Source organism: Thunnus maccoyii, chromosome 23 (assembly GCF_910596095.1).
Source record: "Thunnus maccoyii chromosome 23, fThuMac1.1, whole genome shotgun sequence".
Classification (NCBI taxonomy): Eukaryota; Metazoa; Chordata; class Actinopteri; order Scombriformes; family Scombridae; genus Thunnus; species Thunnus maccoyii.
The window spans coordinates 17196339-17223822 of NC_056555.1; the positions used below are offsets into that span (position 1 = coordinate 17196339).

The following is a 27484-nucleotide window of genomic DNA, read 5'->3' on the forward strand; positions in this document are numbered from 1 at the left end:
TAGCTCACTTCTCAAGGTGCCCAGCCCACATTACAGAGTGAGCGAAAAGCAGAACTCAGGTCGAGTCTCTTAAACATGGCAAGGTGCACCAAGAAGACGGGAGAGAAGTGAAAAAAACACATTGTTTGTCTCCCGTCACAAGTTTTGCACCTACTGTACAAATCATTAACCTGCGCGCTGATGTAGCAACTGATTGGCATGCATACACAAGCACAGCCGAAATGTGTGTCTGCAGCAGTTAACAGGTTGTTGTGAGCTTATCACTAGCTGAGAGCTGGACCGGTGAGGCAGCGGTTAGCCTCAAGGTGCAATTCCATTCATTCCTGTATACTGAGAGACCGGCAGAGAGGGATTTTAATTTAATGGACGCCATGTGAAGATGAGGATTTATTATATAACTATCTGGTTGTGCTTAGATGAATTTTCTCCCAAAGTCACAACAAGAGTTGATTATCGCTTTGTGTTTTGAGTGGCAATCATTTTCTAAAACTGATGCAAAGCTTCTGATAAATGCACCAAAATTAAAAAAACAATATATCACATACTGGTGGTGGAATGTAACTAAGTACATTTACTCAAGTACTATATTTAAGTACAATTTTTAAGGTAATTTAGTAATTTATTTTCATTTTATGCTACTTTATACTTCCACTCAACTCCATTTCAGAGGGAAATATTGTACTTTTTTACTCCATTATATTTATTTGACAGCTTTCGTTATGTTTCAGCTAGTTTGAATTACTTTATATACAGTTAGTTTAGACCAGTGGTTCCCAACCTAGGGGTCAGGTCCCTCCAAAAGGTCACTAGATAAATCTGAGGGGTCGTGAGATGATTAATGGGAGAGGAAAGAAGAAAAAATAAAGTTCTGACACACAAATGTCTTCGGACTTTTTCTCTAATCTTTGATTTTTGGTGAAATATTGGATCATTTGAACATTTACTGAAATTAAACCATGTGAGAAGTTTAGAGGGAAAAATCACTATTTGTTGGAGCTGTTAAGAACTCATAGACATCTGAAATGTGACCCCGACTACACACTGCTTTTTGTAAGACATCAAAAACCAAAAAGGTTGGAAACCACTTCCCTCTGAAATGTAGTGGAGTGGAAGTATAAAGTAGCATCAAATGGAAATCCTCGAGTAAAGTATAAGTACTTGTAAGTAGTTGTACTTAAGAACAGTATGAGTAAATGCACTTAGTTACTTTCCACCACTGGCATTAACAATGTACTTTGTTAAATGTGTTTAATAAACAGTATATTACAGCCCAATTTTCCGAAAAAGTAGTGCTTTTACCTTAGTACTTTCAGTCAATTTAGCTGATAATACCTCTATACTTTTACTTAAGTAGGATTTTAAACGCGGGACCTTTATTTGCAGTTAAGTATTTTTACATTGTAGTATTGATACTTCTTCCACCTCTGACGGGTGGTACTAGTGGAGGGGCCACCAGCGTGGAGGTGTACGAACATGGTGGAGTACATGTTAGAGCAGGAGCTGGCTTTGAGGCAGGAAGCTCAGAGAATGACAGACACTTTACCTGAGCCCGTCAGTAAAGCCATTTCACTGGTAACCTGAGTGGCTCGGCTCCTGAGACGGCGGCTGATCTAACCTGGATCCTGACTCTGATGATAAGGAGCTGAGATAAGGTGCTGACTGAAGGGTAATGACAGAACTATGAAGACAAGGGTAGGGCATAAGGTCATATATCCCTACATGTCATGACCACAATTACCAAGGGGCCTCAGTTCACCTTCTGTGAGAACCTGCTGCCTCTTGGGAGAAAGTCAACTTATTTTCTGTTCAGCCAAATCATAATAAACATAAATTACCTGAAAAATGACTGAGACTGAATATCATTAGTCACTAAGTAGCAGTGTCACTTGCCATTTTGAGTCAACTCAAATGAAAATGAATCAACCCCAACTGCAGCTCGGGTCCAAACCAAACCAGACCAAATTTGAAGCACTTTTTCTTTGCTGCTCGCTTATAGCAGTTTGACTGTTCAACATCCTTTTTCCTAGAAAACTCAGCAGATGTTCTATTTATTACACTCAGACTGCCAAGAATCTCGGGGAGGACAAGTGAACACGTGAAGAGAGGCAAACTTTGTGTCAAACCAGACTCCCTTTCTCCCCTTATGCAAGGAAATTTTATGAACTCACTGGGGAAAGATAAAGCTTTTTCCTCGACACGACCACTAATACTACAAATTCCACTGAAATCATTGCAGTATACTGTATATTCACAGAGCAATGTAGGGTGAATTAGAGTAATGTGGGACATTTTTTGCAATTGGCACTTAAGCAATGTATTTCAACATGAGGCCAACACATTACATCCGTACCCAATACCATTCTGAAATCCCCAAGGTGTTTTCTAATCATATCAGAAAAGAGAATGCAAATATCACACTCGGAGAAGAAATGGCAAATATAAAAGTGCTACTTGTGCCAAATTCTCCCAGATTATGAGCCTTTCCTAATGTAGGACAATTCAGGCTGAAATCTGGGACACACTGGGAGACTGAAAGGTCTAAATCACCATAATTCATACAATAAAAACTCTTTGGTCCATAAAAATCAAGGCCAACGTGCATGCCCATGTTTGGTCATTTCAGTAATTACAATGTTTTGCTGCTATAAATAGTATAGTAATGAATTATCTTATGTATTCTATTAATATTAGTAATAATTAAGTAATAACTTGCAATGTGCCCAAAAATAAGCATTACAAGACCACTGAAAAACTTGGTATTGCACATTTAATGTGCTTAAATGCATATTTCACCAGTTTAAGAACATTTATAACTGTCCCACATTAGTTAAACCATCCTGTCCCACACCTTAAGATAAGAAATCGACACAGATCATTGCATCTGAGACACTTACCTGAATTCAACACCATGAATATGAGCCAACAGCTTTAAATTGGAGATAAATAGGTTACCAATCAAAACAAATGTCTTCCTGGATGGCTAAAGTTATAGGGTTTACTTCTGGATTTAGGCCATTTAAATTACGCAGGATTTCCTTTTTATTAAGAAATATGCTGATATTTTTTTCAGTTCTGTGCTCCTTTATCTGATTTACCAATTTTTTTTTTGATATGAGAGGAAAAATCTAAGTCATGCAGCAGACATTTGCCTTCAGTTCTTGTTTGCTATTTACAAAAGCAGACTTCTCCATGGTCACCAGGCCTGCAGAGAGCGAAAGAGAATCATTTCCTATGTGAAACCTCATTATGTAACCAAAGGATAGCTGCAGCAAGCTGGCTTGCCACCCCTGAAGCATCCAGAGATTTGCTGTTAGATAGGTTATATAGGATTATGAGGGAGAGTCAGGACAGGGCTTGTTAAAGGGTCTCAGTTTTGACATTTAGGGGGAAAAATCCTCTCTTACACACTTATCTTACAATGGAGCATTCCTCCAATAAGCCAGTTTAACAGGCAACCACCATTCACTCTGTGTTTTGAACAGAAAAAAGGGGAACTGTGTAGAGACGTGCATGACAAGCATCCTTTTTAGGGCTTTGAAAATAAAACCAGAATACGGAACCTGTAAATTCTGAATGAAAGAGACAGCTCCACATTACCATATAAAGCAACTATTTGGTTAAAAGAGTTACAAAAAAGGGTTAAGAACCAAGTTAAACCACTGTAACTGCACTCTGGCTGTGTTGTTGAGTCATGAGTGAAAGCTAGTTGGTGATAGCTAGATACAGATAGCTGCTAAGGTTGAAACTAAATGTACTTTTGGAGATGTTATTTGTATTTGAAAAATATCCATTTAAACAACTTCTTGGTAAATGTTGTTCCACATAACTAAATGAGGCAGTAGCTAAATCCAATAATGATGGAGGGGAAAAAAGCTAAACTTAGTTTGCATAACATACTAGCAGTAACTGCAACAGTAGATAGCTTAGCATACTAGCAGCTAACTGCCATTTTATCTTTTGACTCTAGCTGACATTTTAGCCAGAGCTGCCAAATCTCACACTTTGACTGTGAGATGCATGCAATGGTCAAAGATCTCACAATCTCACACCGCAAATGCCTTTTCTCACGCTAACTTTTCGTCTTCATTTCCTCTGTAAAATTTTACAGCATAGATCTTTTTATCCTATGTATATCTGGAGTGTAGTGGGTCAACAGTGAGATTTGTTCATCCTGGGAACAAATTTCACTTCAAGCTGAAGTAAAAACTCAACCCTGTTTTAGCTCTAACAGTAGCTAGCTTAGCATACCAGCAGTAACTGCCATTTTAGCTTTTGATTTTAACAGTAGTTAGCTTAGCAAATTAGCAGTAACTTCCATCTTAACAGCAACTAGCTTAGCAAATTAGCAGCAACTGTCATCTTAGATTTCGACTCTTGTAAAATTCTGGTGATTTGGTGTGGTTGAGCTACCTTTGAATCACATTCAAATGTATTAAATGGTATATTGATTTTGATATCAATATTATTTGTAAATGGACAGACACAACTAGCAAAACAAGCTTATTTTGTTAAACCAGCTAGTTAAAAACACATTTTGTTGGTGGATGCTACATTTTACCCATACATTAATGAATCCAAAGACAATGTGAAGTATCTGTATAAAGGTAATGGCAATGATTTTGGGGGTAAAATAATCAGCCTAAAAGATGTAAAATGAGGGGATTACAACCTTTGTAACTGTTACAGAGTTTGCCACCCAGTCTCAACTTCACTCTGTCACTGCTAGTACAAAACATAAAGTGACACTATTGGTGATCATTTTCAAATAGTCAAATGGTTGGAATACTTGCAAGCTGTCTGTGGCATTTAAAACAATTCAAGTCAGGCAAATGCATTGATCTAAGCCTGTGAAATCCTCTCCTCAAGAAAAAAAAGGGGGAAAATTTAAGAGTGGTTCTCAAATAGCCAAATTCCATTTTCTCCTCGATGCATCACAGTGGTGTGCTCACCTAGTAACTGGTAAACACACATCAACATTGTCTAAAAAGCATTAATGAACCTCTACATACTCTCCAAAGAAAACAGTTAAGTGTTGCCACACTGCAAAGCCTCAGGAATATCACCCCTGCTGCTATAGCCTGTACTGGGACTGCGGTCACACAAAGACACCATAGCTGCTCCACTTGTTTTTACTGGTTTATAGTGTCAATCACTATCGCTGCTGGAGAAATGCAACATAATACAATATAAGGTGTCCTTGGCTGACTGGTTAACACCTGACCAAGATAAAGAGCTATAACTAAATTGCAGAGATTATGATCTACTATAAAGTGTCTGTGTAACCACATCCAGGGGTTAGAGCTCAACCTCAAACAATAGTGACAAAGACCTCATGCATGTGTGACTCGTGCTTGAGAAGACGTCCAGACGTTCAGTCAGACTTTACGCATGGCCTGAGGCTCCACTGCTTTAGCAATGTCGTATTACCGCATTGTTGGTGCCTGTGATGTGGTCAATGTCAGGGTGTTGCTGGACAGGTGCTCACCTAAAATGTACTTGACACATGGTGTTGGAACATGAATAATTAATTAAAACCCTACAAAGGGAAGAATCAGTTCTTTGAAAATTGAGGCGTTATCGTATTCCACAATTGTGATGTTTTTCGTCTCGTGTTGTAGAAATAATCTAAAATTTCAGCTGACCTACTTGTTCACAATCAGGACAATCTGGTTATTAGGGATGCATATACCAAATGTGCCTTTTATTATGCAGTGGGAGAAAGTAATTAAAAACATTTACTCAAATACTTGAGGTTCATCATTTTCCGCTACTTTATACCTCTTCTCTACTACATTTCAGGGGGAAATATTGTACTTTTACTCCACTACGTTTATCTGAGAGCTTTAGGTACAAATTACTTTGCAAATTTAGTTAATCAACAAATAAAATATAATGTATTTTGTAGATTAAACTACCCAACACTATAAAAAATAGGGAAATTAGCCCCACCTATCCAGCTAAAACAGTACAATGCTTCTTACTAGAGCTGCAACAATTAATGGATTCATCGATTAGTTGCCAACTATTGAATTAATCGACAACTATTTTGATAATTGATTAATCATTTGGATCCATTTTTTAAGAAAAAATGTCCAAAGTCTCTGATTCAAGCTTCTCAAACTTATATGACAGTAAACTGAATGTCTTGCGGTTTGCGGACTGTTGGTCAAGACAAAACAAGACATTTGAGGACGTTCTTGGTCTTTGGGAAACCTGATGAACCTGAAACATTTTTCACCATTTTCAGACAATTTGTGGATCAAACAACTAATCAATTAATTGAGAAAATAACTGACAGATTACTCGATAATGAAAATAACCATTAGCTGCAGCCCTACTGCTTACACGTTAATGAATTAGTAATAAGAAACCAATAATATGAATGGGGCTACTCTGCATTATGAGTACTTTTGTTATTTTACATCTGTACATTTACTTGAAACTTTAAATTTTGAATGCAGCAACAGTGTTACGTTACATGTAACACTAGTTTTATTCTTAAAAGTCGTGTTACACGTGTTATAACTGATCTCATGTCACAAGTTCAATGTGCAATGCTTGACCATATCTGTGACTCAGACTCAGACATAATGTACACATCTCTGTATTTTTTTTTTCACTCAGATTGTGGGAGGGAGATACCCCCTATACATAAAGCTGTACTGTGCTGCATGGCAGCGAGATGACTAAGCATGCGGCCTGCTGCCTGTGGCACTGTGCAGACATGTTCCATTCTGTCAGAGCTCTGCAGCACATAGGCACCATTTCACACGGTCCCCCGACTCTTGGCGAAGTGAGTGGGAACTTTAGAGGCTCTGCTGACAGCCTATACCGCGCACTGTGGCTGCAACTGCAACTTTTTTTAAAAAAATCTTTTTACAGCAAGATAGTTTCCTACATGCATTCAAAGTATAAAGACGTGCAGTACAAAAAACTTTTCAGTATCTTAAATACATTTTGAGCTCAGGTGATGGGAAATGTGCTGGTGTTTGTGCATTGATAGAGAGACAGAGAGAATAAACTTATCAACAAAAGCAAAAAAAAAACAAAACAAACATTAGCTACAATGCCAGATAAAAAGCTGAGGATGCTGAAAATTATTTTTTGCTGCTTTTGGCAGCTGAAATGAAAAAAAAATGACTTCATTGTTTTTTTATGAGTGACTCATATATTACAAAGCAGTGTCAGGAAAAAGAACACTTAGTCGTAATGCAGGTATTTCCCCCCAAACAGTGAATAAGTAAGCTAAGCATTGTCTTCAAACCAACCACTAGTATCATTCAGCGTGTTCACAGTGTGTGGTCTGACTGTGAATCACCCGCAGTTTGAGTCTTCAACACCACCTACTGGTATTTGGCAAATATTACTGTGCTGGTGTCCTATATGCAGCTCTAAGAGGTCAGAAAAATCATTAAATATAGAACAATTCACCATGTACATTAAAATGAAAAGTTACAATAAATTATTTCAAACATATCACTTAAAATTCCTATGTTTATTATCTATTGCACCTGGTCCCCACTTTAATTCATCTGCATCCATCCTTTTAGCCCGAACATCCAGGTTGTTGTCCCCCCTCTTTCGAGCCTCTTCTGTACATTAGCATGTATGCTGTTCCTCTGTAAAGATAACCACAATTGATTTACTTTTCTAAAAAAAAAAAACAAAGTTATACAGAGCTGTGACAGGAAAGGGATAAAGGTAACAAATTAAGAAAATTCAATGAAGTAAACAGGGATTAAAAAGGCAAAAGCAATTTGTTGTTGACAGATATGACCACAAGACAGACGAGGCGGATTTCCTCTGTAAAAAGGTAAGTTTGAAAGCCCTCGTGGCAAAAACACGGTCACCTTAAGACTTTAATCTTGACCGAGGAGCAGACAATAAGGCTTTGTTTCTCAAGATCTAAGGCTGTTTCCTCATGTAGGCAGATAAAAGCTCCACAGTATCAGCAGGGGCAAAGCATTTAAGCCTTTAAATAATAGAAATCTTAAATTTAGCCCTAAAAGCAACTGGAGGCCAGTTTAAGCAGGCTGAAATGGGAGTCATGTGATTTCTTTTGTTACTTTTTGCTAAAGGCATAGTTGCTGCATTCAAACTTAGTTGAAGAAAAAAGTTTTATAGGTGGTACCTGGACGCAGAGAATTTGACTTGTTAATGTGAGAAGAGATAAAAGTCTGAGTAGCTCTCTGCATCAGAAGCTCAGACAACTCTCAAGCATGTTTTTACACACTATCCTTCTCAAAATTAAAGGTAAGCATTTGACATTTTGGGAAATACATTTATCCGCTTTCTTGCTGACAGTTAGATGAGAAGATTGATACCGCTCTCCTGTTTATACAGTAAATATGAAGCTATGGCCAGTTAGCTTATCTTAGCATAAAGACTGAAAGCAGCTAGCCTGGCTCTGTCCAAAGGTAAATCCACCTACCAGCACCTCTAAAGCTCACAAATTAACATGTTATATCTTGTTTGTTTAATCCGTACTAAAACCAAAGTGTAAAAATCACAAGTTACGATCTTTTAAGCTAAGCTAAACATCTCCAGCTTCCAACTGAACAGACAAACGCATGAGTGGTATCAATCTTCTAATCTAAGCCTTGGGAAGAAAGTGAATGTATTTCCAAAAATGTCAAGCTAAGAACAGAATCAAAATTCTGGCTAGATGCAAACTGCCACCTCACCTACAAATTTACAATTTTATTCAATCTGAGTGACATATTAAGTGGTGACAGCTTCAAACTTTAAATGTCATCATTAAGTAGAGGACAAAAAGATGAGGAGTGTATCCTCCTGTAACATCATATCTAGAAATATACACAATATAAACAATCACTAAAAGTATGCGGATACCCAAACTTAACACCTATATATGATTGTTGAACATTTCATTTCAAAACTATGGACATTAATGGGCTGTTATAACAGCCTTCAACTCTCCTGGGAAGGTTTTCTATGAGATTTTGGAACTTGTTTGCAGGAATTTGAGGAACCATCAGTCACTGATGTTGGGCAAAAAGGCCCAGTTCACACTCTGCATTCCAGTTCATCCCAAAGTTGTTGGATGGTGTTGCGGTCAGGGCTCTGTGCAGGCCGGTTAAGTTCTTCAACATCAAACTGGTAAAACTATTTCTTTGTGGTTGTGTTGTCATATTGAAACAGGAAGGGGTCTTCCCCAAACTGCTAAAGGAGAGGTTCACAGTTTTTCAAGTCTGTCTTAAAACAACAGTCAGGTACCCACATGGACATTGAAACAGGTTTTGCTCGCTGTAATCATTCCTCCTGTTCATACTGGCTGTTTAAAGATCCCGTTCAAATGCGCTAACAATGTTAACCAGTGATGGAGGACAAAATCCACAGTCCTTGTTTTGAACAAAAATGTATTCAGAAGAAGCATAAAATTTCAAACTGTTGGATGTTTAACAATTTACCTGCCACGTCCTCCATATGTTGACTGCACTTCTTCCCAGGAGGCCTGTGTGTTAGATTACAAATCAGATTAATTGCAAATACTGTAGAATTGTAGTAAAATAAAAATGCCTCTTTAGGGAGAAAACTTGAGGACATAAGATCAGACATTTCATACACAAATTTCTCAACATAAACTATAAAAAATTAGATATTTATGTAAAAGCTCTAACTATTTAGTTTGATTGATTAAGAAGTTATTTTAAACAGAGTCTTAAATGAGTAAAAGGCCAAAAATGAAACGTGAGAGAGATTTACTCATATAGGACCCACCTTTTCTACATGGCTGTCATCTGCATAGTACCAGCGCTGCTCCCTCCTGTCACGAACGTAGGCAGTATAGTGCCCAAACATTGCAGTACCAGAGTGCACTACCACTGCATACAAAGTGTACTTGCAGTCATTCTGGAAGAACAAATAATCTTTTAGATGACAAAAAAACACAATATCCAGATACAGATACTCTACAGGACCTACAAATACCTGGGCAAAGTCTGCTAAGAATGCCTCACGAGGGATCTCAGAGAGGTCGAAGGTTTCTGGAAAATTGACTTTGCAATCAAGTTTTCGGGTGTAACCACGGTAATTCCGAAATCGTTTCAGGTGCACGCACAAGATAGGAGGCAGGGAGATCAGTTTGATTCCCTGAAAAAGAGAAAAGATGCAAAAGTTGATGACGATGTTGGCTTATATATTTTTAGGGGAAGCATTTAAACCAAACATTACCTGTTTAGATGGAGTCTTTTTTCCACACTTAGCACAAAAGCAGCAATCTATGCCCCTTAGCTCCTGGTGCTCAAAGAAGGATCTCATGCAGCCTTCCTGAAATGGTTCATATTAGAAATACTTCAATGTTCAAATTCAGGAAAGTTTAACACAAAGTTTGACATTGTGAGAAATACACTTATTCGCTGCTTTCTTGCTGAGGGTTGGATGAGAAGATTGATACCACTCTCATGTCTGTTCACTACATATAAGGCTTTAGCTAACAGTCGGTTAGCTTAGCTTAGCATGAAGACCGGAAAAAGGGGGAAACAGCGAGCCTGGCTCTGTCCAAATAACAAAATTCACCTACTAGCACCTTTAAAGCTCACTAATTAACATATTATATCTTGTTTGTTTAAGTCATATAAAAACAACAAGTGTAGAAATGACAATTTGTGGTGCGGGACGGGACTACTACTCGCCCGGGAGGAATGACTTTGTGGAGCCTTGTTATCCTCGGCTGTAAAAGCTCTTTCGTGAACCCCTCAACACTTGAGCCCATTTAACCTTGTAGCACCTTGTTGTTGCTGTTTATGGTATTTCTTTATTAATTAAAAAAAAAAAACATTCTCATTGCACATCTACCTGTTCAGCAACCTGAGGATTTGTACCATGGCTCTTTTTGAGACACTGTCCTCTAAGACTAAATTGTCTTGCCTCGCTTGTAAGTTGTTTTAAGCGTCTGCCAAATGACAAAGTGTAAATATAAACTGTTGTTTTTACATGTATGTTTTTGTACGGATTAAACAAACAAGATATAATGTTTTAAAGAGTGAGAATTAGAGGAGCTGGTAGGCAAGTTTTACTACCTTTAGACAGAACCAGGCTAGTTGTTTCCCCCGTTTCCAGGTTTTATGCTAAGCTAAGCTAACCAGCTGCTGGCAGTAGAATCATATTTAGCGTACAAGCATGATTGATATCAATCTTCTCATCTAACTGAACTGCTCGTCAAATGAGCCCATTTTCCAAAATGTCAAAATATTTCTTTAAAACAATCCACATTTAAACAAAAGAGAGACTGCACCAGAGAATTGTGATCTTCCTTGATATGTAGCGACAGGCTGAGCTGGTAGGTGGTCAGAGTCTGGACGGAGTTGCAATTTAAACACTCGAGGTATGTCTCCTCTGAAATCTTGTACAGATTCTGGATGTCAAGAGCCTGGCAGGAAAAACAAACTTTGTAGATGATTTTGACTTTTACAGTTAAAAAAAAACTGAAAAAATTCATGGTTACTTTCATGGCAAAGACAAACCAGTGCTTTGTCATCCATCTGCTGTTGCATGGAGTTCAGAATGGAGAGGAACACCTCATCAGCGTCATGCTGCACACTAACTGCAAAACATTTCCATTGTCAGAAGTTGTGAAATAAACCCACTAAACCCTAAAAATATGCAGCATTATTGTGCAATTTTGTGACTCTTACGTCGAATATAGTTTCTGTCCAGACAGTGCAAGAAGTCATGGTGGTTAGCTGGCTGAGGGAGGTCACTCCGCATGGCCACAAGAACTTTCTTAAGCTGCTGAGGGACATTACAGCTGTCTGTTCTCTCACCAGCAGCGTCCCACCTTGTGCAATCCAAAAACCCTAGTTAATCATCACTTTTTGGTACATGAGTGAAGCATTTTTGTGTCCAGTCTTTGAGATGGTTTCATGAAGCCAAAAGGTCATAGAACTTTTAAAAAATATCACTTTAACTGGATTTCTGAGGTTTTTAAACATCAAAAGCATTGGAAATTGGCTTAGAAATCACAATTGTAGTGAAATCTGGGATAGCATCAGTGTTCTTACTTGTCTAGTAGATCTGCTAGCTCCCAGGTGGCAGAAAAAGTCTGCAGTAAAGTGTTCACACAGCAGGACAAATGGTAGTTGCTGAGGCCTCTCATTCCTGTGACAGACCAACATTAAGGTTAAATAACACTTTTTATCTTCTGTCTGTGATAACTTGAACCAGAAATTGTTATCCATGGCTGGTTATACCACCAGGTGCCCACCTAGAGGCCCAGAATGCTAGTGGGCCATCGCATGCAAACAGAAGATAAAAATGTAACAGTAAAGTCTTGCTTCACAGAACACCCACATCATGTTTATATTTTATTCAAATAAACAGTCATTTTATAGAAGAGAAACAAGAAAAACATGCTTGGTTTATTGGTTTAAGACTCTATGCACAGCAGGTTTATTTTACAGGGATCCGAGGCATAGTATTTTGCTTTTGACGCTGTGTAACTCACATGAAGGATTTATTGGTTGTGAGGCCTATAAAAAATGTCGTAATAGACAGTGAGAAATGTCCTGCAGAATGGGACCGCAAACAAACTCGTTACAGATCAGTGTCGGGGACATAGAGATCTTGATTTAATCATTAAGTTATAGCAGCCATAATGAACTTCTAGAGGTGTTGGGGTCCTTGAGATCCGTAAGGACCCCTGTGAGGGTTTAGAGACGTTCAGGAATTTTCAAAGAAACTTCAGGAGGTAGAATAAAGTATTTGTGAAAAAATGTCAGTACCACTTTCTTATAAGCTGCCTTTTATAAGGGATTTATAAGCATTAATTAATGGCTTTGTTCATGGTTAATAAATCATTCACTACACAATATTAATAAGAATACATTTTGGGTTGCCAGGTTGCAGAAAATCCTCCTCTAGCATCAAACTTGTTTTGTCTTTTTAGTACTTCATCTCATCAGGAAGAATGTTTGGCCACTTACAAAGTTTTGTTGATTGCTTAATAAAACTTGAGAGAGATCCATTATCAACAACTTAGTAGCATTTATAACTGCTGTCTTGATGGCTTATTAGAAACTGAGAAACATGGGACCCTTATATATGCTGGAGGAAGATTTTCCAGAAACTGGCAACCCAAAAGTTAAAGCATTAGTTAATGAATTATTAACCCTTTATAAAGGGTGACGTATCAGGAAGTGGTACCAAAACATCTAAAGGTGAATGTTTGTTTTGACATTTAGAAACCACACTATTACAGCCCTAAATTATATAGAGATGTATGACCAGAAAACTAGAAACATCCATATGATGCAGTGCCAAGAATAATATCCACACTTATGTTGAGACTACTTTTGTCTGCTATCTCAGTTCAATGTTTTGGGCTTTGAAAGGCCTTTCCAACATTTAGTCCATCATATGAAGGAGCAAATATATCACACATTATTTACAATGCAGTCAAATAAAACGCAATCCTCAAACTAAACTGAATCAATACATCTCTGACAGTGTAATTATGAAGTTCATTTTCACAGTGGTAGCAGGCTATAGACTACTATGTACTGCAGTAGTCTATAGTTATTGTATTATATTGTAAAGAGCGCTTTAATGAGCTTTAAGTCATATTTAATATTAAAAATCATCATCAGACAGACTAAATAAGGTCCACTTACCGAAGCGGAGGTCCCTCACATCAAATGCAAACGAAGGCCTATTGTTCCTTGCACCCATCAGTGTAGACTTCGCTTCGCACGGTATCAGTTTACCGACTGAATGTCTGACGGACAGACGAAGACTTGTCCCTCCTGCATTGCATAAACCGGTTTATTGAAAGGATATGGATCATATGTTTCGTTACTTATCGTGAAATGGGCTGTTCAAGCCCCGCACATCTCTATGTAAACACACCCCGGCACATCAGCTTAAGGTTCACTTTCGGTTTACAGTTCTGTGTTCGCCGCGTCGCTTCGCTTCGCCGGAATCGAAACTTAAACGAGTCGCCAGGTGCAATAACTATTGGTAATTAATTACTAGTCTGGTGGAAGAAGTACTGAGATCTTTTACTTAAGTTAAAGAAACAATACCACAATTAATAAATACTCCATTACAAGTAAAAATCCTGCATTCAAAATTTAGTTTGACTTAGTTAATACTGACAGCCTCATTATGCAAACTTTCCCAATTTACAGTGTTAAATTTTAGAGCTGCAACTATTAGTCAATTAATCGATTAGTTGACAACTATTAAAATAATCACCAACTATTTTGATAAGTGATATTGTCCAAAGTCCAAATTCTCTGATTGCAGCTTCTCTGATGTGAATATTTCTGGTTTCTTAAGTCTTCTGTGATAATAAACTGAATATCTTTGGACAAAAATAGACATTTGAAAAAACCAAGTCTTTACCCTAAAATTGAACAAATCACATTATGGGGACTTGTTTTTTGTCCCAAAAAGGGAGGCAAGTCCCTAAAATGTGACTGTGTAAACAGATTTACAATAACAGTCAAAAATGTAGACTCTTTCCCATTCAAGGTGTGTCAAAACATCTGACAGGGACTGTATGTCGCCACAACATGAGTAATACCTGATAGACACACACACACACACACACACACACACACACACACGTCTAAAGAAGTGACTACCTGTAGACATTTTTAAAATATGCTTTATGCTATGCTTTACATTTTAGTGCCAAAAGACAAGCTGATGCATCAAACCTTAATGTGTGGACTGTGTTCAAAGAAAAGTATCACTCATGTGCAGCTATTAAAAAAATTGTTTCCCTTTATTTGAATCTATTTTCCAGTTGTACAGGAGTCTGAATAACTCTTACAAACCTTAAAAAATAAAATTTGTAGACTATATTAGTATTAAATATTTATTTATATATATACACACACACACACACAGTATGTATTACATTAACCATTTCATCACATCTAGTTTGTTGATCCTTAATTATTCCTTTCACATTTTATCATACATTTAGTAAACATGTTTTATGTTCTGTGTGCTGCTGTTATCTTGACCAGGACACTCATGTAATATTGATTTTTGATCTCAGTGGTTTCTGACTCAGAGATTACTGGGATTGTCCATATTTGGAGTAACAAAAGTTGTTAATATGACTGATGCTTTTCGTAGGTAAAAAGGGACTAAACCATGTTTTCCTACAAAACAAAGCAAAGTGAAACTGAATCAAAATGATGGATAAAACATATAGTTAGATAGATTTTCAGTCTTTTACAGTCTTTTACTTTGAGTGAGGGTCTGATAATATGGCGCAAACATGGCACTCCACATCTGTTTGAGCAGTTGAAGAAGTTTGGAAATCCACATGAATGAAGACGGAAGAGCTGCGGGCAAAGAACAGGAAGAAAAACTAATACAGCCATTTATTTATTTCCACTCAAATTCTTTATCTTTCAGCAAGGCCTAGTGATGTAACCAACATGCCTGAGATGTAAAAAAAAACATTTTATCCCACCTGGATCCATTCGGACAAGAAGCATGTAGAGAAGGATGGCAGCCAGAAAGACTCTCCGCAGAGAGAAGGAGCCGGAACCGGGCACCAACAGTCTTCTGTAGAGAAGCCTGAGCATGCCTTCCAGTTTATGGATTACACTTCCTGTTTAACACAAACAAATTAGGAGAACTATCAACATGTATGTTGGCATTTATGTGAGGAGGTTTAATGCATGTCATCAGGACTAAACTGATATTTCTAACCTTTTGTTGAAACAGTTTGAGCAACAGTTTCAGAGTTTGGGTTGCAAGGAGGATTTTCTTTATTCTGTTGCTGTTTTTCTTCTACAACATCCATCGCCATCTGCTTCTGGTCTTCTGTGAACGCATCGCTTCCAACCTCACCGGTGATCAGCTCCCGTGCCTCTTCTGTGTGTCCAAGAGGCACGAGGACATGCAGCAGGTACAGCTCCGCAACGGTCCCAAACCCCGCTACTCTACTGTTGGACAGGCAATGTAACCAAACTCTGGCCGCCTCCTGCATCACAGCTGGCTCGCTCACCTTGGAGTAAAGAAGTATGCTGCCAATATAAGAGAAAGTTAATTAAATATGATTAATTGATTAATTGAGAAAATAGTCCATAATGAAAACAATTGTTAGTTGCACCACCGATGTAAGTTATTTACTTTGATTTTCCTCAAAGTTCCTCAGATTCCTCACCATTAGAGCTGCAACTAATGATTAATTTTCATAACTGATTAATCTCTTGATTATTTTTGATTATTAACTACTTTTTAAGTATATGAAACATCAGAAAATAGTGAAAAATGCCCATCATATTTCCCAGAGTCCAAGGTAATTGTTTTTAATTGCTTGTTTTGCCCGACTAACAGTCAAAATCTAAAGATATTCAATCAGAAAATCAACAAAACAGTTATTTGATAACCATAATATTTTGGCACTTAATTTTCTGTTGATCTGCTAAGTAGGACCACAACTAACAATTATTTTTATTATCAATTAATCTGGTGATTATTTTCTTGATCAATCGATTAGTTGTTTGGTCCTTAAAATGTCAGAAAATGGTTGGAAAATGGAAAAATGTTGATCACAGTTTCCCAAAGCCCATGGCGACATTTTTAAATGTCTTCTTCAGCTCTACTCACCACATCTGCATTATTTTAGCTGGTATTTTCTCATGGTGCTCATAATGCTGAAGGACCCAGGAGAGGACACCATGCCACTGATTCAGCTCAGCCAGAGCTTGAATCCCTAAGATGCAGAAGCCGGCCTTTAACTCTGCACACCTGAGGAGACAAAAACACAGAAAACATTGAGTGAATAAAAAAAGTCGTGCAACATGTGGTGCATTCGGGGAAGGAGTGAGCTTCAGACTGGCACCTGTTGTTGTCCTCTTGCTCCATGCTGGCGAGACTCTCCAGGCCTCTGTCGCATGTGTCAAAGGCTGCCTGGAAATCTTTATGGACCATCAATTTCTCTGCAGCCGACTCTAGCATGTTGAACATCTCCGCTAAAGTAGAAGAGAGCGGAGGGCTGCAGACTGAGCCGAAGCTGCGAGCAGGAGCCAGACTAGTACAAGAGCTGCTCATTACTGTCAAAATTAAGAGAAAAACAGCAGAAAACACAACTAGCCACAACGTAACGAGCTACAGCTTCACTTTCAGCAGCTTATTTTAACGCTATTTGTAAAACAAGCGTGCTTGGAGGCGTGAATTATCCACTGTCCTCTCCTCCACTTCTTGTTTACGTTTCATGATCCCTTAATATTTCCTGGATTGAACGTATTAGCCAATCAGACGGCACGATTTTCACGTTGCCTCAGACAGCCAATCATATTGCAGCTTCTTCAAATTGCGTCATCACGTAGTTTTTTTTTTCATCTTGTAAACACGTGTATGTACGGAGCAGTCAGTGTGTGTCTACGGAGAATTTTCAGCGTCTATAAACTAGTTTTCTGTAAGTTACACTCATTGTTTATATTGTGGAAATTTTGCTCGCAGTTTGTAGTTTATATCATGTTGAATTAACTCGCGTGTAGGTGTGCGTTTTGACAAGAACAGTTAGCAGCTGGATAGCTAGCTAACTAGCTAGCTGTTTACTTAGCTTTGCTGTTAATGTGCTAAAACGGTTAGTTAAGCATGTGCCATTGTAGCGAGTTAATATCTATAAATCTAATATAATTATCCAAGAGACAACATAACCTCCAGTAACGTTAACCTGTGTTTTCTAGTTGATTTGTGAACAAGTAAGGTCATGTAAATTGCGAGCAAGTCCTTGGTTTTTATCTTATTTAAAGGCCATTGGAAGATACGAGCTGCAACTAACGACTATTTTCATGTGTTAATTTTTTCGATTAATCGATCAGTTGTTTAGTCTATATAATGTCCTAAAACAACCTATCGCTGTTTGCCTAAGCCCATGCTGACGTCCTCAACTGTCACAATCCAAAGATATTTAGTTTGTCATAGAAGAATAAAGAAAACAGAAAATATAAGCTGTTATAAGGGAATTTGGCCTTTTTTTCTTAAAGAATGATTCCAGACGATTAATCGATTATCAGAATTGTTGGTGATTAATTTAATAGTTGGCAACTAATCGATTAATTGACCAATTGGTGCAGCTTTGAAGTTTACATAGAAGCCAATTTGTGTTAAACCTCTATGTAAATCATCAAACAGTAACAAATGCGTTGACGTGATGTGAGACTTATGTGAAACGTTAAGATCAACATAAGAAAATTAAGGTAACATAATTATTAAAATGAGCAAGAAGGACAAACCATCCACACTCTGTCATGGGGTTAAAACTCTTCAGAAACACTCATTTGCCAGTTTGTTAAGTCTACATCACTAAAACTAATGTGGTTCATGTTTTTTTAAACCGTTTATAGAGGTGTTCAATCTTATGGTAGTTTTTGGTGTTGTTGAATTGTACTGCACTACACTGAGAGTTTTTAATATTTTGTCTTCTCTCACTGAAATTAATAGTGTGGAAAAGATTCAAATAAATTCTAAAAAACTACATCCTCCATAAGGACGATACACTTGAATCAACACTTCTCTAATACAGTTTAAGTTAGCTGCCAGCAGCCATGTATACTTAATAAACTGGCTAACTATACCATTTGACTCTAACAATTTCCATTTGTTCCATACAGTTCTTGACTAAACATAAAACTGAAACATTACAGCGAAAAAATGATGTGAAGCTACTTCTCTATGGATATGGGATGTTGCATAATGCTTAAAGAAGCATAATCAATTCAGATGTGTTCATACTACCTTGACTCTTTATTGTCTATAGAAAGGTTGTGACTGGTCAGTTTCTGTTTTTTCAGAAAATCCTTAAAATGGCAAAAAGCCTCCGGAGTAAATGGAAGAGGAAGATGAGAGCAGAGAAGAGAAAGAAAAATGCCCCTAAAGAGCTGGCCCGTCTGAAACAAGCTCTGAGTCTGGATGTGAAAGGAGAAGCAGCGATGAGCGACATGCAGGAGATCGCCACCGTGGTGCCGGCTGACAAGATCAAGAAACAAGCTGATGTTGATATGACAGAAACTATGAGCGACGGTGAGTGAGAGATCGAGCACAGCAGGCTCCAAAAGAAATTCAATGAACAGCTTTCATAGATGTAAAGTACTATACATTTACTACTGCAAACACCTCCAGAGGATAATATTTATTTACATCATGCACTCAGAGTATGACAACCAACAGTTATATTACCTTTGGCAGACATTGAGTGCTGTAAATGTAACTACATGATGTTACCATTTTGCTTTTGGCACATATTTATTTTACTATCGTTCCACATCTTTGCCTTTTGTGTTTTTATAGATGGGAAAATGGATATGGACAGCAAGCGCAGCAAGAAAACTCTGCTGAATGAACATGGACAGTATCCTGCATGGATGAGCCAACGGCAGGCCAAGAAGATGAAAGCCAAACGGACGACAAAGAAAGGTGGTCAGGGCAAGAAGAAGAAGGGTATCGCCTGGTAGAAGCAAAGGAAACCAGAAAGATCTTTGCTTTGCCTTAAAGACTTTAAACGCAGAAGCCTCTGATTATTTCATGTAGTCTTTTATACATGATAACTGTCGACTTCTGCTATTGAATCTCATTCTCTCGGTGAACTACAAGGTTCATGGTTGTGCCTCAGAGCCTGTTGTCGTTCTGTTTATTCTTACAGAACAGCAGCTCCATTTTGACGTCAAGACAAGTTTTAAGAAAAAAATCTGTCTGGCTTCAAAGTGCAACATAGCAACGGAGGTGTTAGACGTGTATTCTCTGCTACAAGTTAAATCATTTTGTACTAAGATTAAAGAAATGTATTACGGTCATGTGACTTGTTCTGTTAACTATATTTTGATGTTAATTCTTCAGGATTTTTTGTTTCATACTGTTTAAAGCTTAAAGGTTGAAATCGACATCACAACATTGATGAGAATTTTTTACAACATCGATGCATATCCCACATACAGCAGATATATGTAAAATCATATGTGGATGAACTGTGTTCTACTTGTATGCATTATGTACGACAAACAACACAATTTTTGATTAATTTAGTCCATTTTTAACCACACAGTCTGGTTGAGATCATCAATTTTGACAACAGATTTATGTAAAATGATCATAAGATTTCAGTAAAAGATAATAATGAATTATTGCAGCCATAAAACTACTGTAAATTGACACTGATTAGAAATAACTAATAAAAGTTTTTGGCATAAAAACAACACAAAACTTGCCTGTATAGCATTTTTATTGACATGAATCAGTTTGTTGCAGTTACAAAGTATAAATCTTCGCCACTGATATGGATTTGGTGGTCAGATACTCACTGCCACAGACATGTAAGCGAGATATTACACAGTAAAAGTAAAGAAATCAGCTGATCAGAAGCCACAAATTCTGGCACAAATTTGCTGTGATGCTTCTATAAATATTGTACCAAAATTCTCTGTATTATCCTGAGAACAATGACGTGAAGCTTGTGCAAAAGCTTTGCAGATCATGTCGGTCACTGCATCAGCTGAACGTAAGCTGATGGGAACAGACCGATGCAGCCTTTACACTGGCCCTTCCACCAGCCCTCGTCAATCATCTCTATGTTGGTGATGATGTCGTCCGGGTTGAAGGAGATCTCGTCATCTGCGCCTGTGTGAAAAAGAAACCAAAGAACGTGTCCTCTTGTGTATGGAGAGATGGTTATTAAATGTAACAAAAAAAAGAAGCGTCATACCTCCTTCATAGTCGTAAAGTGCTACTGCTGTGACGCCGTGTGACAGGTCTTCATAGTCGTCGTCCGCACCTGTAAAAGAAAACAAAAACAATGAGTATTTCATGTGTGAAAAAGTTTGATTTTAACTGACGGTCTACTCTGAGACAGACCTGACACTGCAGGAGGTAGTGGTGGTGGTGGTTCAGCAAGTTCCTCATACTCTCCTTCATCATCCTCCTCGTCAACCTCTCTTGACCTCTCAGGCAGCGGGGGAGCGTCTGGTTCGAGGAGATCGTCGCCGCGTGGAGGCAAGGACGGAGGCTCGTCGTATACTGGTCCGTCCTGGAAACGTCACACAGAATATCTTAAGTTACATGATGTCAAACCAGAAAGATTTCAACATGAGGACCTGGACCAGGGACGTGATGCTTAAAGGAATAGTTCAAACATTTTGGAAACTTGGCAAAATAGCAAACATTTCCTTTAAACATTTATCTAAATCAGAGTGTCTCACCTCTGGCTCTGGCTCTGGCTCTGGTGTTTCTTCTTCTTCTTCTATCTCTGGCACATGGTGGTGGATTTCTGGTGGCGGCATGTCGTACTCTGGATCCACATCCGGAACAGGCAGTGGACGAACTTCCTCCTCTCTGCTTTCCTGCTCCTACAGGACACAAATCATTTAAACGCATGATGAGCATTAGTTAGTTTATTTGCTCTTCGTTATAGCTACAGCAGAGTGTTTGTGTTACCTGCTGCCTGCGTTTGGCTTCCTCTCGCTCTCTGTTCTCTCTGGCCTGCCTCCTGGCTCTCTCTTCTTCTACTTTCTTTCTGTTCTCTTCGTCCGAGGCTTTAGCCATGCTCTCGAAACGGGCCTTCAGTTTCCCCGCGCCTGCGCTCGCACTTGCTGCAATAATACAGATGAATGAATGGATATGAACACAAAGCACTTGGCAAACAATTCACACACAGTGGCACAGTGGGATTGATTATGTTGAGGGAACAAAAAAAAGAACTTACAGGCCTCTAACGGCTGCGTCTTTTCATAAGCAGAAGTAGGGGAGTCCATTTCTGAGAAGGTCGCTGCACTCTACAAGTTAAGAACAGAGAAAGATGCAGTATATTCATTCATTAAGTCAATTATCATCAGCATATTGACTGTAAATGAATCTAAAAGATACATGACTTGATTCTTTCTGCTCATTTTTATTAGTACACCTTTAATCCCCTGTTATTTTCTGCTGCTAATGTTGTTTATTGCTTTTTATTTTGTTTTTATATCTTTATTTTCAATTTTTTGCCACATTTCACTTTTTTTTTTTAGAGAACCTGTTTCCTCTTATGAGCTCAAGTGCTGAAATTATTTGTCTATTAATCATTTAGTCAAATTACAGATAATAACCACCAACAAATAAACCACATGCCAACCTTTATACTTGGTATTTTGCACAAATATTTATCCATATTTCATTATTATATTTATATGTGTCCATATTATTCTTACATCAAACCTGAATGACCTACTTGAAAACTACTTATAGCTTGAATTTAATGTGTAAAAGTTACAGGTTACTGAAAGAGGCCAAAGATTAAGACAAAAATAATCAATATTAATGTAAAATAATCATTTGTAATTTATATTTGGCAATTGTGTAACATCAACATTTATGCAAATAAAGCTTATTTTATTTGAATCCCATTAAAATGAAAACTGGGGTTTGGGAGATTGAGATTTTTTTTACTATTTTACAGAATAGACAATAATAAAAAAAATATGATTCAATAATGAGTCGAAGGCCTAACACTGACCTTATCCATGCGGTCTGCCTGGACTCCATAACGACCTCCGAAACCTGTTGAATAATCTAAACAGAGACCAGCTGGATCAGTCTGATGCACCGTAACTCCTCTGATAAGTGAGAATAAAAACACTCGTGGGTGTCGTCTCACCTTTCTGTGACTGATGTTTCTCCGTCTCACCCTTATAATCATATCCCAACGCAGCTTTATCTACTTTCTCCTTCTCCACGCCGTACTTTCCTCCGAATCCCTTTGAGTAATCTGACCAAAATAAGAACACAAAATAAAGCAAATGTCTAGCAAAGTGTTGAAATTAACAATAGTTATAACTTAAACTCACCTTTTTGTGACTGATGCTTCTCTGTTTCGCCTTTATAGTCGTACCCCAAAGCGGCCTTGTCCACTTTTTCCTTCTCCACACCGTATTTTCCTCCGAATCCCTTTGAGTAATCTGAAACCATGTGAAAAAAAAAAATCCTGGATGAGACACTTCTGTTAGGCAGCAACCTCCGAAAAGAGAATATTGTATTATAAGTGAGTCGGACCTTTCTGAGATGTGTGTTGTTGCACTTCTCCTTTGTATTCAAAGCCCATGGCAGACTGCACAGACAACATAGAGACTGCATTTAATGATAATAATGTATTTGTATAACAGCTTTCATACAATGCAGTTTACATCCAATTGTATAAAGACATGTATAATACAAAAAAGTAATAAAACAAGGACGAATAATGAGAATAAAAACAAAATTACATCAAATAGAAGACTAAAAATGTTCAATAAAGATGAAATAAATCTGCTGAATACAAAGTTTAAGATTTAAAAAGTGAGTCTTAAGATGTTTTTAAAGGAATTAACAGAAGTTGGATGTTGGATATTTATGGGAAAAGGCTGCAATTTCTTAACTGTTGGTATGTTTAGTGTCAGGAAGCCGATTCAAAGATGTTTAAATGGGTGTGATGTGCTCTCTCCCACTTGTTTTTGTTAAAAGGTTCATAAAACAGAGCGCAGATTGGTCTACGTCTCCTCTCACCTTATCAACGCGGTCTTTCTGAACTCCGTATTTCCCGCCGAACCCTCTCGCTGCATCTTTCTGGGAAGAGTGCTGCTCGACTTGCGCCACGTAGTCGTGTCCCATGGCCACCTGGATGGTCAGAAACACATTCAAACTAACCTCTCAGCATCTGGTTTATATAAGCAGAGGATGCAGAATAAAAGATAAAATAGATAAAATAAAATAAAAAACCTTGTCCATTCTGTCCTTCTCTACTCCAAACTTCCCTCCGTATCCGTATGAAGCTTTGGGAGTATGGTCTTTACTCTTCACCTGTTCGTGCTCCACAGCGACTTTCTGTCTGAGCTCTGCAACACTGGAAGATCACACGAAGGTCAAACACACTGACATCTAAAGGGCTGCACACACAGACGCCCCCAGTATACACAATTATAGTGAGATTAGTCACATTTACCTAGAATTTGACTATTTATAATCACTGACATACTCAAACAGGGAAAGTTAAGCAAATGTATTTATAGACTGAAGCACAAGACAGACATTTGAACTTTAAAATTAACTGGAAAATAAATACAATAACACAACATTGGATGCTTTTAAAGGTGAACTCATATCTAGTATGTTCAAGTATCTAATTGAAGATAAGTGAAGATGCAGCTAACGATTATGTCATAAAATGACATAAACCAGTAAAAAAAATTCCCTTTCAAAACTTTCCACAGCCCAAAGTGACGCCTTCAAACTGTTCGTTTTGCTCGTCAAAAGTCAAAATCTAAAGATGTTCAATTTACAACGACATAAAATAGACAAAACTTGTTAACAGTGTCACAGATCTTATCAGTCTGATTGATTAGTCCTTTTATTATCACTATATGAGAAGCTTAAACCAACAAACGTTTGGTAGTTTGATTTAATGATTGATGATTAAGTTGATCAGTTCTCAGTAGATCAACAAATTATTATTTTTGATTTTATAAACTTTAACATAGATGCACCTTTCTGCTTTCTGTTATATGCTTATAATTTATACAAGTGATACCGATACCCTGCACTTACATTCATGCATAGCTCAGTCATTTGTAATTTGATATATATATATATATATATATATATATATATATATATATATATATATATATATAGTATATATTAACTGTATTTATTAATGTCACTATACTGAGCATGAAATACGTCTCTGCAGATTTGTTTTGACATCTTTAAGGGATGTCATGTGAAAATAATATCAAATATAATCAAAGTTAGAACTCATACTGAAAGCAAATTGTTCAGACAACCTTTTTATCTGTTTTGGACTTTGGCGACACAATTTATATTCACACTCCTGCCTCTACACTTCATCCTCTAGATTCAGTCTATCATTCAGCTCTGAGATTTATAACTGGAGAAAAATTTAGACGCATCATTGTTTATTATATGAGAAAGTTGGGTGGCAGTCGGCAGTGAGAAGAGAACGACATTAGTCTATTTATTCACAAAACACTACTGGGCAAACTCCTACATATATCTCATGTCTTCTCAGTTATAGATCACTTTCACACTACACTGGATCCCAGGATTATCTGGTTCTTGAAGAACATCTGGTTTGTACTGAGGTTGGAAAACTGGCTTTTAAATATTTCGCTCCACATAAGTGGAACAACTTGCAAAAGCTAAAATGGAAGAGCCGATCCTTTACATTTCAAACGTCTTTTGTCAGATTTAGTGCAGTGTGAATGTCTTTGAATGTTGTCTCTGTTTGTATGTTTGCTGAAATTCTTGTTTGTTACTTTGAATTTGTACATTTTGTTTTTATTTTCTGTATGTTCTATATTCAGGGCGGCCTTGTTGAAATAAAGGTTAATAATACTTCTCCTGTAAAGGCCTTTAAAAGAATCTGAGCAATCTCGTCATATTCTTACATACTGTCACACTGCCGTAATTCATGGTGTTACTATGTGAGCAGTGAGAACTTGCTGTGCTTTAAATCTCTCTGTCAAAGTGTCATCATCATCATCATATATTTTCCATATTAGGAGAGACTTGCAGCCTTACAGCTCGTGCTCTGCTCTCACTTCCTCTTCCTGTTGCTGCTCAGCACTCACGCCGACCTGCGTTTCTCTCCGCATCTCCTGACAGGTTCAATCTTTCATTTCCAGAAACCGACTCTGCGTCTCTTACCTGATGTGCTCTTTACGCCCAGAACCCTCGATGGTCTTGGCTCCCCACCTCTGCTCCTGCTCTGATACGTCATTCTGAAACACAGAGGATGTTCTGAAAATGAAGTGCGTGAAAATCCAAAAAAAGGAGAGTTTTTGCACTGACAAATATCTTCCCCTCAGTGACACACACTCCTGGAAGTACACAGTACCTCAAAGTCACACTCCTAAAAGTATACAGTACCTCAAAGTCAGGGTCCGTCTCCCAGTCGTCCCCCTCTGCAGCCACCTTCATGCTCACATTGTGGCCCACGACTGACTTCCACATCTGGGGAAATAAAACACTGTGAGCCACACATGACAGCTCACACTGAAGACACCATGTGAGTGTGATTTATGACCTTTTCGTGTGTTCATAACTGCAATCATTAAAAAACTCTGCTCACTGTTCATCTGCTATGATGACCGAAAAAGACATAACCACAACAAGCTCTGACCACCATTTTCTGATGTCTCAAAAAGGAAGTGAAGTTATTTTCAACATGAAGCTTCATTTCCCCATAACGAAACGCACAACTTTATGGCTTCATGTTGTAAAAAAGACACTTAAACATACATAAGAAACACAGTTATAACAACATATTTTGGTGATAATTACACAAATCTTTCATTCCTTTATGATAAAATAGCTGAAAATGTTTTTTTTTCATCCTCAGGGAAGCATAATAAACATTAAGAATTGATCAATTCTTACTTCTACTAACTATGAAGTAGCAGCAGCAGTTGTAGAACTAAAAATATTTAACAGAATATTGATATTAGGTTACACATTAAGTTGCGCAACTTGCAGACATTATAAATGCAATCTGATGTCACAGCTACCAATTAAACTGTTATTTCATCGTTTTACAATTTTATCATCATTTCTGAAGTCATGTATGATTATAAGTTTAAGTTTAGGTAACATTTCTTCAGTGCAGTTAACAGTAAGATACTTAGACCACCTCCCACCAGACTTACTTCCTTAATGAAATTCAGAGATAAATTAAATAAAAACACTTTTACGTCTGTTAGTGAGTTAGTTTGAGGAGAAATGAACTTTACCTTTTAGCTGTCAGGACTATATATATCCGTGTTTGGGTCGATAATAAACGACAAACTGATCTTGACGCAGGAGTGCAGGAGAGGATGGGCGACAAGTGAACGCGCGTGCTGCGCTCGTGAACGCGCATCGATGTCAATAAATGAAATGGCCAAAAAATTAAATTAAAAAGAAAAAAAATGGCTACAACATATTATTTTAAATTTATAAATGACAAATACTCTTACAGCATCGGTGATATTTAAGTATTAAATTATTTTTTATTATTTAAATGTGTTTTAAAATAAACTAAAAGTGAAGACGAATGCTGCGTTCATGTTCTCTCGGACATCTGACAACTGAATGAAGACAAAGCGGTTATTGGAGTAAAAAGAGACTTTTTTAGGATACAGCAGCTGCTACGACTATCTTAGGTCACGAGCACTTGAACACATCAATAATTATCGGCTATATATCGTGTTTACACCTGACTGCTTTAAAAGATGTGGAGTTTACTAACAAGTCTTGAAGTCCTCTGTCTGGCTGGACTTCAGTACCACAATCAATTACAGAGTCTCCATCCTACTATTCAATTAAGTGTAATGTTAAGAAATGGTTTATTGAGAACCAACAGTGTCAACGCTGATGCTGTTTTTATTCTTCTTTAACATGATTCGACTGTACCTGTATCATCTGTATTGCACAATCACTGTATTAACTGTATTATTTGTCTTTTTATCACAATGTAGTGTGTTTTTAACTA

The 27484-nt window shown here is 37.6% G+C and overlaps 4 protein-coding genes across 4 annotated transcripts; 1 reads left to right on the forward strand and 3 right to left on the reverse strand.

The window, feature by feature from the left end:
• Nucleotides 1-7145: 7145 nt before the first annotated feature.
• On the reverse strand, nt 7146-13915 carry usp18 (ubiquitin specific peptidase 18). Its single transcript, XM_042403475.1, has 10 exons — nt 13632-13915; nt 12024-12120; nt 11658-11800; nt 11487-11566; nt 11258-11392; nt 10195-10290; nt 9952-10113; nt 9742-9873; nt 9432-9475; nt 7146-7619 (listed from the first exon to the last, which is right to left on the reverse strand). The coding sequence occupies exons 1-10, from the start codon at nt 13687-13689 to the stop codon at nt 7547-7549; spliced, it is 1020 nt and encodes a 339-aa protein (XP_042259409.1). The 5' UTR covers nt 13690-13915; the 3' UTR covers nt 7146-7546.
• An 815-nt stretch (nt 13916-14730) lies between these two features.
• Nucleotides 14731-17198, reverse strand: pex26 (peroxisomal biogenesis factor 26). The gene is made up of 6 exons (XM_042403647.1): nt 16832-17198; nt 16597-16737; nt 15694-16010; nt 15452-15592; nt 15222-15320; nt 14731-15134 (listed from the first exon to the last, which is right to left on the reverse strand). Exons 1-6 carry the CDS (start codon nt 17038-17040, stop codon nt 15040-15042), a joined length of 1002 nt encoding a protein of 333 aa, XP_042259581.1. The 5' UTR covers nt 17041-17198; the 3' UTR covers nt 14731-15039.
• A 108-nt stretch (nt 17199-17306) lies between these two features.
• On the forward strand, nt 17307-19787 carry llph (LLP homolog, long-term synaptic facilitation factor). The gene is made up of 3 exons (XM_042403648.1): nt 17307-17407; nt 18789-19017; nt 19285-19787. Exons 2-3 carry the CDS (start codon nt 18801-18803, stop codon nt 19446-19448), a joined length of 381 nt encoding a protein of 126 aa, XP_042259582.1. The 5' UTR covers nt 17307-17407; nt 18789-18800; the 3' UTR covers nt 19449-19787.
• A 240-nt stretch (nt 19788-20027) lies between these two features.
• Nucleotides 20028-26934, reverse strand: hcls1 (hematopoietic cell-specific Lyn substrate 1). The gene is made up of 15 exons (XM_042403646.1): nt 26745-26934; nt 25885-25968; nt 25663-25736; nt 23716-23839; nt 23503-23613; nt 23014-23068; nt 22809-22919; nt 22619-22729; nt 22478-22533; nt 21689-21758; nt 21421-21575; nt 21186-21332; nt 20842-21013; nt 20693-20761; nt 20028-20607 (listed from the first exon to the last, which is right to left on the reverse strand). Exons 2-15 carry the CDS (start codon nt 25966-25968, stop codon nt 20471-20473), a joined length of 1476 nt encoding a protein of 491 aa, XP_042259580.1. The 5' UTR covers nt 26745-26934; the 3' UTR covers nt 20028-20470.
• Nucleotides 26935-27484: the final 550 nt, after the last annotated feature.